The 13053-nt window shown below is 39.8% G+C and overlaps 1 protein-coding gene across 2 annotated transcripts in view; it reads left to right on the top strand.

Moving 5' to 3' along the window:
- RFX2 (regulatory factor X2) overlaps window positions 1-13053 on the top strand; it is a 166686-nt gene that overhangs the window by 90133 nt on the left and 63500 nt on the right. For both annotated transcript variants that reach the window (XM_043979802.1, XM_043979801.1), the window contains exons 3-4: window positions 8845-8924; window positions 9821-10085. In XM_043979802.1, coding sequence (XP_043835737.1) covers window positions 8845-8924; window positions 9821-10085 — 345 coding nt within the window. The remainder of the gene's footprint in view (window positions 1-8844; window positions 8925-9820; window positions 10086-13053) is intronic.

Below are 13053 nucleotides of genomic sequence, written 5' to 3'. Positions count from 1 at the left end.
GCAATACTGCAAGATGATCTGCTGTGAATTACTTGGTTATTTTCATCAATGCAATGATCTAAGATAACTCTGAAGGTCTTATGAAAAATGCAGTCCATCTACAGAGACAGAACTGATAGTGTCTGAATATAGATTGAAGCATAATTTTTTTTTAGTTCCTTTATCTGAAGTTTTGTTTTTGTCTATTTTCTTTTACAACCTGGCTAATGTGGAAATGTTTTACATGACTGCTCATGTATAGTGTATATTGAATTGCTTGAGTTCTTGGGGGGGTGGGAGGGAGAGGGAGGAAGAGAATTTGGAACACAAAGTTTTTTAAAAATTGATGTCAAAATTTGTATTTACATGTAATTTGGGAAAAAATAGAATTATACACACACAAAAAAATTAAATTAAAAAAAAAAAAGGAGACAAGACCTTAAAAATATCCCTTGGGGGCAGCTAGGTGGCACAGTGGATAAAGCATTGACCCTGAATTCAGGAGGACCTGAGTTCAAATCTGACCTCAGACACTTGACACTTACTAGCTGTGTGACCCTGGGCAAGTCACTTAACCCTTATCGCCCTGCAAAAATAAATACAATTAAAAATATCCCTTGATCTGAAGAGATATTTCAGATATCTCAAGGGACATGTCAAATTTAAAATATGTTCATGCATTTCTGCTTTTAATTTAATTTAAGTATAAGAGGCATTAACTTATTTTAAGTATGAGAAGGCATTTCTCTGCAACTATAATTTGCAGAAAAGATACAGATCTGCATTGGTAAAGGGAGCAATTTTACCCCAAAGTTCTCTATGTCAGTGAATTCATAAGTCTAGCCACTTTCCCTTTCCCTATGGGCAGCCATATATTTGAGGAGCTCTCATGTGGAAGATAGATTTGATTTTTTTTTTCTCCTTGTGTAGAACTAGGAAAAAAATAAAAGAAATGAAAGCAAAGAGACAAATTTAGGTTTAACATAAGGATAAATTTCCTAGTGAATGAGCTGTCTAGTAGCTTCCTCCATAGTAGTGTATAGTAGCATCCCCTTTCCCTGGAGGTCTTCTCATCTGAAAGGTCACTAGAGTGTCTTGTAGAGGGGTTTCTTCAACTCTGAGATTCTGTGATTTAGTAAAAAGACTGCTATATTTTCAGGAGATGTAGGTTCTAGACCTGGGATGGCTGGTGGCACAGTGGATGCAGTCCTAGGCCTGGAATCAGGAAAACTTAAAGGAACTTAAGATCTGAAGATCTGATCTCTCAGATGCTTAGATGATCCCTATATGATCTTGGACAGGCCTCAAGTCTGTGCTCACCTCACCTCAACTGTAAGATAGGGATAAATAGTAGCACTTTGCTTACAGTGTTGTTTGTGTGAGGATCAAGTGAGACTAGTACCTGGCACACAGTAGGTTCAATATAGATGCCTATTCTCTTCCCTTCCCTCCTAGTGTGAGTTCTGTCACTATGCAAGCTTCGGGATTGTGTGCAAGTTGTTTCAGCCTTTTGCACCTTCCTCAAACTGAGAGGATTAGATAAATTGATCTCTAAGGTCCTGTCCAGTCAGCCTTTCCAGCTAGGCTATTTAAAATCCTAAAAGATGATGTTGTTAAAGTGCTGCACTCAGTACGTCAGCAAATTTGGAAAAAGCAACAATGGCCACTGGATTGGAAAAGATAAATTTACATCTCAGTCCTAGAGAAAGGTAATGCCAAGGAATGTTCAAATTACCAAACAATTGGGCTCATTTCACATGCCAGCAAGGTTATGCTTAAGATTCTGCAAACTAGGCTTCAGTAGCATGTGAACTAAGACTTATCAAAAGTGCAGGCACACTGATGCAGACCCTCATGCTCCCATGCATGGACCATTACAATAGCCTTCTGGTTGGTCTCCCTGACTCAAGAGTCTCCTCATTCCAGTTTATCCTCCACTCAGCTGTCAAATTGTTCTTTCCAAATCTCAGGTCTGAATGTCTCCCCCCCTCCCTCCCCTGGAGTGTGTGGAGGGGTGTCATACAGCCAGTAAGTGTCTGATGCTGCGAGTAAAATCAGGTCCCCCTGACTCCAGGGCCAGTGCTCTATCCATTGCTCCACCTAGCTGCCCCTCATTCCTCTTCTTTTTCTTTTTTTTTTTTTTTGGGGGGGGGGCAGCTCATACAGCTAGTAAGTGTCAAATGTCTGAAGCCAGATTTGAACTCAAGTTCTCCTGAATGCAGGGCCGGTGCTTTATTCACTATGCCACCAAGCTGCCCCACCTCATTCCTCTTTTCAATAAACAACATTGCCTCCTTATTAACTCTAGAATCAAATATAAAATTCTCTGTTTGGCTTTCAAAGCCTTTCACAACCTGGCCCTCTCTTATCTTTCTAATCTTCTTATACCTTACTCCCCTCCACATACTCTACAATCTGGTAACACTGGCCTCCTTTCTCTTCCCCACACAAGAAAATTCACCTCTCAGCTTCTGTTTCCTCATCCATAAAATGAAAGTGGGACTGAGTGATTTCTGTAGGTCCCTATAGTTCTAAGTCTCTCCATTTCTGTGGGATGTTGGCTTGCCTAGTCCTTCACTACATTTTCCTGTTGCATAATCTCCTTTCATTTACTCTATAACCCAACTGCCTTTTGGCTGATCTTGTACTCTGTTGCCAAGGTCATCTATTTTACTCATGGCTTTGATCACAGGTCATGTTCCTTCCCAAGGCAGCCCTTTACACTCTTAAGTAGTCTTTTTAAAGACCCTGAAAAATTCCTTCTTATCTTCACTGAAGAGCATGACCAATATTCTTCTTTTCTCTTTTATTGCCATTTATCAGGATGCCAAAACTACGTTACTTCTCACATCTTCTCTCTTACACCCTAATGCCTCCTCCCACTGTTCACTCCTTAAGTATACATTATGTTATCCTTTTTCCATAGCTGAATCTTTTTCATAGTCTCTTCCTTCCATCATTTAAGACGATTCCTAAAATCTTATTTTTCCAATTAATTAGAAGTGAGGTGCATTATATTCTATTTATTTTTTGTTTTATCTTGCACCTAGATCTAGGTAATAAGTCTTTGACACTTATAAATCAGAGGCGTCCAGACTCAACTGCAGAACTCCCAAGTGGGGTCTGAACCAGATTAAAATGTAATTGGGAAATGTTTAGCAAAACAAACAAAAATACAGTAAAACACAGGTAGTGTTAGTTTGTGGTTTTCTAAGTCAGTATGCAGCCTGCAGGAGGTTTCCATTTGAATTTGACACTGCCACTGCTCTAGGCTTTGTGTAGGCTCTGTACACAGTGAATACAGTTAATAACTCAATTAAAATTATTGACTAATTTTTCTGTAGGGGAAATTCCTATCTGCTTGGGCAATTACCATGATTCATTATTCATTTGTCTGATTGTTTGTATACTATGTAAATATTACTGCATTAAATGTTTCACACTTGTACAGTTGGTACAGTTGAAAAAGGAATTTAGATTTCTCCACATCAATATTATTTAATCTCAGACTCCAAAATCTTATAGGGCATGTACTATGTCAATTTAATCTGTCTTTTGTGGTACAATTTTCAGGTGGCATTTATCTTTTTTTTTACTTGTCCATGGATTCTTCCTTCCTTTAATTCGTTCAACAATTACTTATTAATATGTAAAGAGCACTGTATGTGCTAGATGTTAAGACATATTTGATTCCTTTTTGGAGTTTACAATCTAACATGAGAGAGTACATATACAAAAATGCCATATAGTATAGTGAATGAAAAATAATCATAGACTATGTAATATGTATGTATACATTCACATACATACATGTGTGTGTATATATACATGTGTATGTATGCTTATGCACATATATGTGAGGGGACCACGTTCTAAGGACTTTGAAATCCAGAGGATTTTGTATTTGATCTTAGAAGTAACAAGGAACCACTGGAGTTTATTGAGTAGGGGAGTGACATATTTAGACCTACTGTCAGTCGAGTAGAAGATAGATTGCAATGGGGAGACTCTGGAGGTAGGGAGACCCCAACCAGAAAGCTATTGTAATGTAGTCCATATGTGAGGGAATGAGGGCCTACACCAGGGTGGTGTCTCAGAGGAAAGAAGGGGACATTTATGAGAAATGTTAGAAAGATTATGAAAGGTTAGAAGAAGGAAAGATCATTTTCTTTCTTCCTTCCTTCCTTTCTTTCTTTCTTTTTTTTTTATTGAGGCAATTGGGGTTAAGTGACTTGCCCAGGGTCACACAGCTAGTAAGTGTCAAATGTCTGAGGACAAATTTGAACTCAGGTCCTCCTGACTCCAGGGCTGGTGCTCTATCCACTGCGCCACCTAGCTGCCCAAAGATCATTTCTTATTGGAATGATAAAAGAATACTTTATGGAGGAGATGGTATTTAGTTGTTCTTGAAGAACAGAAATAGTATTTCAAAAGCCAGAGATTAGGGAGAGGAGAGGTCCTTTCCTCAAGCTCTCTCCACTTCAATCCATCTTCCACATTTTTGTTTCTGTTCAGTCATTTCAGTTATGACTGACTCTTTATAACTCCATTTGGGGTTTTCTTGGCAAAGATAATGGAGTGGTTTGCTATTTCCTTCTCCAGCTCATTTTATAGATGAGGAACCGAAGCAAGGTCACACAGCTAATGAGTATCTGAGGTAGAATTTGAACTCATGAAAATGAGTCTTCCTGACTCCAGACCTGGTACTCTATCCACTTCTCTACCTACTTCCCCCATCTTCCATAGAGCTGCCAAAGTAATTTTTTTTGGTGGGGGGGGCAGGGCAATGAGGGTTAAGTGACTTGCCCAGGGTCACACAGCTAATAAGTGTCAAGTATCTGAGGCCGGATTTAAACTCAGGTCCTCCTGAATCCAAGGCCGGTACTTTATTCACTGACCACCTAGCTGCCCTGTAACTTTCTTAAAGTGTAAGTATAACCATGTCACTCACCTTCTTAGTAAACTTCAGTGACTCCCTCTTACCTTCTAGGATCCCATGTAAACTCTTCCTGCATTTTAAGTCTTTCACAACTTCATAAAGTGACAGAATTTGAGAGATGGGAGGGACATCAGCAGCCATTTAGTCCAACCCATGCACAGAAAAGAATCTCCATTATTCCATATCCAAAAAGTTCAGTCTCAGCTTGAAGACTTTCAGAAGGACTAAGCTTACCCCAATCTACCTTTCCAACTACAAATCATAATCCTTCTTGTACTTGATATAGGGTCCAGCTAAATTGCCCTTCTTCCTGTTCCTCACAGATGCCACTACCTCTCCAGTCTCTGACTTTTCACCATCTGTCCTGAATACCTGAAATGGGCTCTTTTCTAGGCTCAGCTCAAGTGGTCCCTTCAGTGCGAAGTTATTCCTGATCCCTACAGCTGCTCGGGCCTTTCTTTTCTGCAGATTACCTTTATTTATTTGTGTGTGCTATCTCCTTGAAAAGAATATAAGCTTCCATGGGGCAGCTAGGTCATGAAGTGAATAAAGCACTGGCCCTGGATTCAGGAGGACCTGAGTTCAAATCTGGCCTCAAACACTTACTAGCTCTGTGACCCTGAGCAAGTCATTTAACCCTCATTGCCCAGCAAAAAAAAAAAAAAAAAAAAAAAAAGCAAGAATATAAGCTTCCTGAGGGCAGAAACCATTTCACTTTTGTCTTTGTAACCCCAAAAGCCCCAGTATCTAGCACAGTCCCTATCATGTAGTTAGTGTTTTATAAATGCTTGTTGATTCCAGGCTTAGGGAATAGCATTAACAAAGACATGGAACAGGAAAACCATCCATTTGGGCTGTTTATTTGGAAGGGAGTAGTAGGAAATAATGCCAGAAAGATATAAAGGGCTTTGAAGTCAGAGTAAAGAGTTTGAACTCTGTACAGCAAGGGATAACTGAAAAGATGGCCAAAGCAGCTCTAGACCATAGGACAACTATGAAGAAAATCTGTTTGACAGCAGTGGGTTGGAGTGGGGAGAAAGTGGTGGTAAGGAGATTCATTAGGAAGCTTTTGCTTTAGTCCTAATTTCAGAGGTCATTGGCAGCTGGAACATTCCTTTTAGGAGGTCTGTTGAAGTACAGCAGGACTTGTTCATTGATTTGGATATGGGAGGAGGAAAAGGGAGGGAGAAGTTAAAAAAAAAATCCACTAAAGTTTTGAGTACTGGGGACAAGGTGATGGTGTCCTTGACAGAAACAGAAGTCAGAAACAATTGATTCTTAGGGGAAGATGATAAAATTCGGATTCGAAGGTGTTGAGTTTGAGATGTTGCCTGCTCTGTTCATATGTTTAAAGATGATTATAATGGGTAGCCTTTAGTATTTGCAGGTGGGTTCATTACTCTAAAATAAAGAAATCATCTTCCAGCTATTTGAATTAGTGGGTTGGGGTGGGTTAGTCCAAAAGAATAAGAGAGTCCAAAAGTCACTTGTACTTGGCTTTGGGATTTAGAGTGTGGGTTTGGCTGATATGGAATTCACAGTGCTCAGCACAAAATGCTGAAGCCACACTGAGTACTTCACCTGCAGGCGAGTGTTCTCTCCTTATTCAGCTCACCTCTCAGAGATCAAAGCAGACAGCACTCTCATTCTAGCACTGGTGTATCACTTGGGGCATTTCCCTGCCTTCCTGAATGTGTAAGCACTCACTCTCTCTCCTTGATTAGTCCGGGTTTAAGGCAGGAAAACGCATTCCTCCTCTCTTGTGGTTTGCAAGTCGCATTTCACGCACACACGACTTGGTGAAGGAATTGAATGTAAAGCAGTGTTTGGCAGACAGTCATATTTTCCTGGTACATATGGCAGTGGAGTAATAGGAGCAGAGATTTGGAGCTGGAAGGGGGAGCCCTCAGAGGTTGGTTATTGTGTCCAATCTCATTTTACAGATCAGAAAGCAGAGACTCCTAGCGGTTAAGGGACTTTCCCAGGATTAGATGAAGTGCCCAGGGTGAGATTCGAACCCAGGTCTTCCTGGCTCAAAATCCAGCACACTGGCATCTTTCCTGTAGCTTAGATCTGGACCTCAGGACTGAACTGACATTATCAAAACATCATTTTTCCCCTTTATGGCACCTTCTCATTTTTTTTACCCATTTTTTAAAACCCATTTTTAAGTTGTTCCGAGAACTACAGATACATTTTAAAAAAAAAATTCCATTCCATTTCTCAGAGAGGCTTAGAGAAGAACCAAGGGAAGGGAAGATAGCTTGATATGCATTGCTGTTAATCTGATATACTTTATAATTAGACCACGGATATACCTGAAAAGAGCCTTGATTTCCTTTATCGGGATACTTTCTCCTTGGATACAGTTGGCAGCCCATTAGTAGAAAGTGTAATGCTTCAGCATCTGGCAGCCACTTAGCTGAACTGGTCATTGGATGACAGCCTGTCACCAGACCCATATCACATGAATCATTTCTGTCTTGCATAGTAACTTCCTGGAAAGAAGTTTGTTAATTAGACATCAGCAGCCCCAGAGGGTATATTGGGAAGGGTGGCAGATCCTTGGGACACTGGGTAATGGGTCTGGTTGAAGTATATGGAAATTAGCAAGTTGGAATCCTCTAAAAGCTTGTTAGAACACTATTCCACTGGACAGTATTACCATTCTCCTGCCTTAAGAGCAGCTTTAAAGGACTTGTTCTGTCCTTGGAAAGAGCTTTGAGATTTACCTGTACAATGGTGTATCTTGAAGAGAGAGACCTACCCTGGGTCCCTCACTGGGGCAAGTCATCTCTCCTCTCTGTGACTCAGTTTGTTTATCTGTAAAATGAAGAGCCTGTTGTCTAAGGCCCCTTTGAACTCTCCCTTTCCGTGATGCAGTGGGCTGGGCTTCTCCAGCTCACCTGGTAAGGCATGCACATTGTTGTTGTTTGTCCTTTGTTCTAGAGGGTGATGTCAGAACTTGCAGTGAATTGGACCTAAGTGAGGGGGGGCTCTGAAAAAGTCACCAACCTCACACTCTCCTCCAGAGCCATCTGGGTCCAGTGGCAACATATACATCAGGACAACTGGAGATGATCCCGGATGTTTAAGGCAATTGAGGTTAAGTGACTTGCCCAAGGTCACACAGCTAGTACATGTGTGAGGTCAGATTTGAAGTCAGCTCCTCCCAAATTCAGGGCTAGTGCTCTATCAACTGCGCCACCTAGTTGCCCTGAACAGCATGTACAAAGACTTTGACTAAAACCCTAGCCAGAAGTAAGCACATCAACATCACAGGATAAGTGTCTGGGATAGAATGGATCTGTACTTTTCCACTCTCTTTCTCTTTTCCCCTCCTACCTTGGCTCTCATTCTTTTCATAGTCCTACACTTACTTAGTAACAATCCAAGAAGCCCAGACTCATGTATGGATAGAGAAGAGAATGTTGGATTCTGGTAGCACATCCTGTGAGTGCTTCGCTCACATCATTGCAGCAGGGAAAAGATAGTTACTTTGAAATGGTTGTAACGTTGTCCCTTCAGAGGAGATAGCAGTAGGATAATCAAAGGTTTCATCGGAGCTTTGTTGAAAATAGTTCTTCCACTAATTTTAGGCCAGGCTAACTGTTCCTTTTCTGAACGTACAAGTTCTCTTTTTAACCTTATTTTCTATTGAGTTTTATGTATGTCTAGACCCAGTGAATATACAGGGAGCATGTTTTTCATCTTCTACAAACATCTGAAAAGCCTGTGACAACTTGTTTTCCCTGCACATGGCAGGATCATTAAGCTATTTGTTGTTTGAAGAAAATAGGTCTAGCATAGTGTTGTCCTCTTTACTATTAGTAACATCAGATCGGATGGTTTTAGCTTAAAACATCAGAAATTGTCATAAAGAAAATTATGTTGTCCGTAATACAAGTATTTCATATTCATTCCAGGTACAACCTGTTCAGCATGTCTATCCAGCCCAGGTCCAGTATGTGGAAGGAGGAGATACTGTCTACACTAATGGAGCCATGTATGTGCATGTTTTCTTTCCAAAAACACATGTTGTTCATGCTTTTGCATGAGAATTCTTAGTATTTATAATCATAGTGATGTTGACTAACATGAGAGGGATGGAGCAACAAAACTAAAGCCATAGCTTGGAGAAGATGCCTCTTGTAGCTTTCATGTAAGCACAGTGAGGCTTTGGCGGCAATTGCCAAGACAGACCATCATCCCTTATGGCACATGTGTCTGAGAGTGCACGGTAGTGTAGTGGCATCTCAAAAAGTATTATTTAATCAGATTATAGTAAAGATCTATACCTGAAAACTGAGAATAACTCCCAATCCATCTTAGCTGCATCGCTACCAAACTTGTTTAAAAAAAAAAAATTGAGAGCTTTTGTCTTTCTCAATGTATTCCTTCCCACCTCTCCCCAGACAAGACATTCTTTCTATCAGAGAATTTAAAGGAAAGAGTAAAAAATGGTATTGCAAAACTCACCAATGTATCAACCAAGTGTGACAGTATGTGCAGTAGTTCACACTTATTGTCCACCACCACTGTAAAGAGTGAGGGAGTTGCTTTTCAGTATCTCTTCTTTGGGGCCCATCTTGGTCATCATAATTACACAGTGTTCAGTTCTGATTGTTGTTCTTTCCATTCACATTGTTGTAGTTGATGTGTATATTATTTTCCTGGTTTTATCTACTATGTTTTGTATCCTATAAGCCTTCCTGTACTCCTTAGATTTCTTCTTATAAATTATTTTTTACATTCATGTATCAGAGTGTGTTTAAGCATGTCTCAGTAGATAGGCATTAATGAAATCTTACTGAACTTCTTTGGCAGCTGAGATTAGATAATCATTTGATATATTAATTATAATTCCTTTAATTGATTAATACATTGCAATTCCATTAACAGACGAACTGCCTATTCCTACAACACTGAAGCTCAGATTTATGCCCCTAGCAGTGCTGCTTCCTACTTCGAGTCACCAGGAGGTGGAGCTCAGGTGACTACTGTGGCATCTTCTCCATCAGCCATTCCTTCTCACAGTATGGTGGGCATCACCATGGACGTTGGGGGGAGTCAGATCATCTCCAGCTCAGGAGCCTATCTCATTCATGGGGGGATGGATAACACTAGACATTCTCTGTCCCATACTTCACGTTCATCTCCAGCAACGGTATGTACTATAGTTTGGTGGGACCAGGTATTCCTGCTAAGTCACTAGAAATAGTTAGATCCTATACTAGACTGCTCAATGGAGGCGATAGTGTTTTGAGTTTAAAGCTGGGCAAAATTAGGAATTATGTTGCTACAGGCAGACTTTATTCCCTTAAGAAATAAGCCTACTTCTTTATAAAGAAAGTTATTACTTGCTTTAAAGCTCTAACTTCCTGAATGTTTTTAAGTTCCTGATTTTATTTCCCCTTTTTCTCTATTGTGTATTCTTATTAAGTCCCATTCAAAACAAAGTTTCCTTATTTGCTCATGTTAATCATAATTCTAAAAAGTTATGATAGTAGTAACACAAACTGGTGTAGATTTTTCTCCCATAGAAAGATCTGAAAATCTCCCTAATAAACTGACCACTAGGGGGGAAATGAATTTTCCCCCATAGTTTTCTCCTTTTAAAAACATGAGCTTCTTACCATTGATATTTCCTGAAGAGTAATTAACAGGGCCTATTTCAAGGATGTGGCCAACACACTTTTATGAGCTCCTCTGTTAGCCATTACAAACAAATCTGACACCTTGAAGTTGGCAGATCAAATAGTCTTTTAGCAAGCCTTTAAAATATTATAATGTTAAGGGTACAGACGGCTTGTGATCTCAGCCTGATATAAAATGATACAGTTGGTAATTCATATACAGTTACCTTTCAGTTTTTTTAAAAAGTTGGCTTTGGATAACACTGATGTCTGTTGGCTATAGTACAGTCATATAAGAGAATTTAATATTTGCCTTGTCTGTATAAGGATAGTTGTAAAGCATATCTTGAGGTCACCTTAGTAAAGGTAAAACAACTCTTTGAAAACTCTAATGGGCCCAGTTCCAAAATGTGCAAGATTTTTGTTGAAAGTCACTTGGAAAATGTCATTCTCTAAAGGCTCCATTAGTGAAAAAATAGTCATGGAGCAAACTATTTAGTTAAGTAGGCATGTTGGCATTTCTAGCTTTTGCTAGTAAAAAGATTTTATCCTATGGATATTAGAGCTGGGATTTTTTTTTTTTTAAAGTGAGGCAATTGGGGTTAAGTGACTTGCCCAGGGTCACACAGCTAGTAAGTGTTAAGTGTCTGAGGCTGGATTTGAACTCAGGTATTCCTGACTCCAGAGCTGGTGCTCTATCCACTGCGCCACCTAGCTGCCCCCAGAGCTGGAATATTTTAACGTAATTATAGGTTAGAAAGTATATTCTTCATCTGTGCACACTTTTTCTGAAAGCAAGTGCTATCCTTTGTAAATTAATTGCTCGCTTTTCAGCATGGACTGAAACTATTCTCTCAAAACAGAGATTAACACCTTATTCCCCTTAGCAGACCCCATCCTATTTCCTTTTCATTCCTTGTAACCAAAAGGTCATAATTGGGTGTCATGTACATCAAGGACTGTCCTCTAGCATAGTCTCTTCACCTCTGCTGAGTCTAGAGTATAATTCCAGGGCCAGGGGTACAGGAAAAGAAATCTACACACCCTCTCTTTTCCTTTATTTCTTGCCTTAAGGGAATTTTCTGAGCCTCTGGAGGGCAGCATTTGCTGGTATAATCACAGCTGTGCTTATCCATGTTCTGGGCCCAACTTTAGAACTATTGGTTAATCAGAAGTTGGTTCCTTTCCTTGTTGGCTCCTACTAACATAAGAGGTCCTCCATCATCAAGATTATTGGCCTCTATCCTAAAGCATATCTATCTCCACCTCCTTTGATTTTCTTTGGAAAATAATTAATGGCTAATTACTAGGAAGCTTCCTACAGTCTAAATTAAACCTCTCTGAGTCTTCTAGGCACGTATTTTTAGCACAGTACCTTAATTTTAATTTGCAGTATTCATTGGAATTAGAATACAGTCTGGCACCCATGAGAATGAATAGCCACATCCACAAAACGCCACTAACTTTATGTAAATAAAGTTACAGTGAAAACCTTAAAATAGCAATAATCGATGGATCTTTTTGGTGTACCTATGAGCTTTGACAGCTGTGTTCATAAACTTGTGGAATAGGTATGCTATCTATATGTAATATTTCTGAATTTCTTTCATAAGATTTTAACTGATCAAAGTTTCTGAAATCATTAAAAAAGGGTTATTTCTGATGTGGCTTGAAGTTCTAACCTTTAGACAGGACTCTGTCTGGTCTGTGCTTAGTCATGATACCGTTTACTAGGGTTGGCACCATCAGAGGAATAAATGATGGAGAGTTACCCTGTTTTTTGTTTGTTTGTTTTGTTTTTGTTTTTTTGGTGAGGCAGTTGGGGTTAAGTGACTTGCTAGGGTTCACACAGCTAGTAAATGTCAAATGTCTGAGGCCGGATTTGAACTGAGGTCCTCCTGAATCCAGGACCGGTGCTCTATCCACTGCTCCACCTAGCTGCCCCTACCCTGTATTTTTAAGAAGAATGGGATGCCTGCATCTGACAAATACCATTTACACCTTGTCTCCTCCCAGATGGTTTTTGTGTGACTTTTATATTAACACTAAAAACTGAACAATAGAAAAATGATATTTCAGGGTACTTTCAAAGTGGTAATTCTACAAAATGCCTTTATGGTGACTAAGTAGAGACTGTTTTATTTTAAACAATATTTAAGATATGCCAACAACTTATGATTTCATTGGTACAGGCCCACCGATGCAGAGCACAAATCTTCTATGACTTAGGGGAAGGCGTTTGAGGTTATGGCTGAAAAAATGTTATACTCCAAGGCCAGTCTGGTAAAGGAACTTCCCTGAACTTAGGCTGGTCGGTGGACCCTAGGTATAGACACAGACCTAGATGCATTCCTGGAACCATACTTGAAGGTCCATCCCATTTTGGCAGTTCCTGCTAGAGCTTGACATGGGGGTGGCCTAGACTTTGAGAAGACAAGGGTCACCTCTACTTCACAGTGAAGCATTAGAGGAGCATCTTTTTTAAAAGTTTTACATACA

Source organism: Dromiciops gliroides, chromosome 1, assembly GCF_019393635.1.
Source record: "Dromiciops gliroides isolate mDroGli1 chromosome 1, mDroGli1.pri, whole genome shotgun sequence".
Taxonomy (NCBI): Eukaryota; Metazoa; Chordata; class Mammalia; order Microbiotheria; family Microbiotheriidae; genus Dromiciops; species Dromiciops gliroides.
Note: the sequence above shows the minus strand (reverse complement) of the source record. Positions and strands in the feature narration are given on the sequence as shown.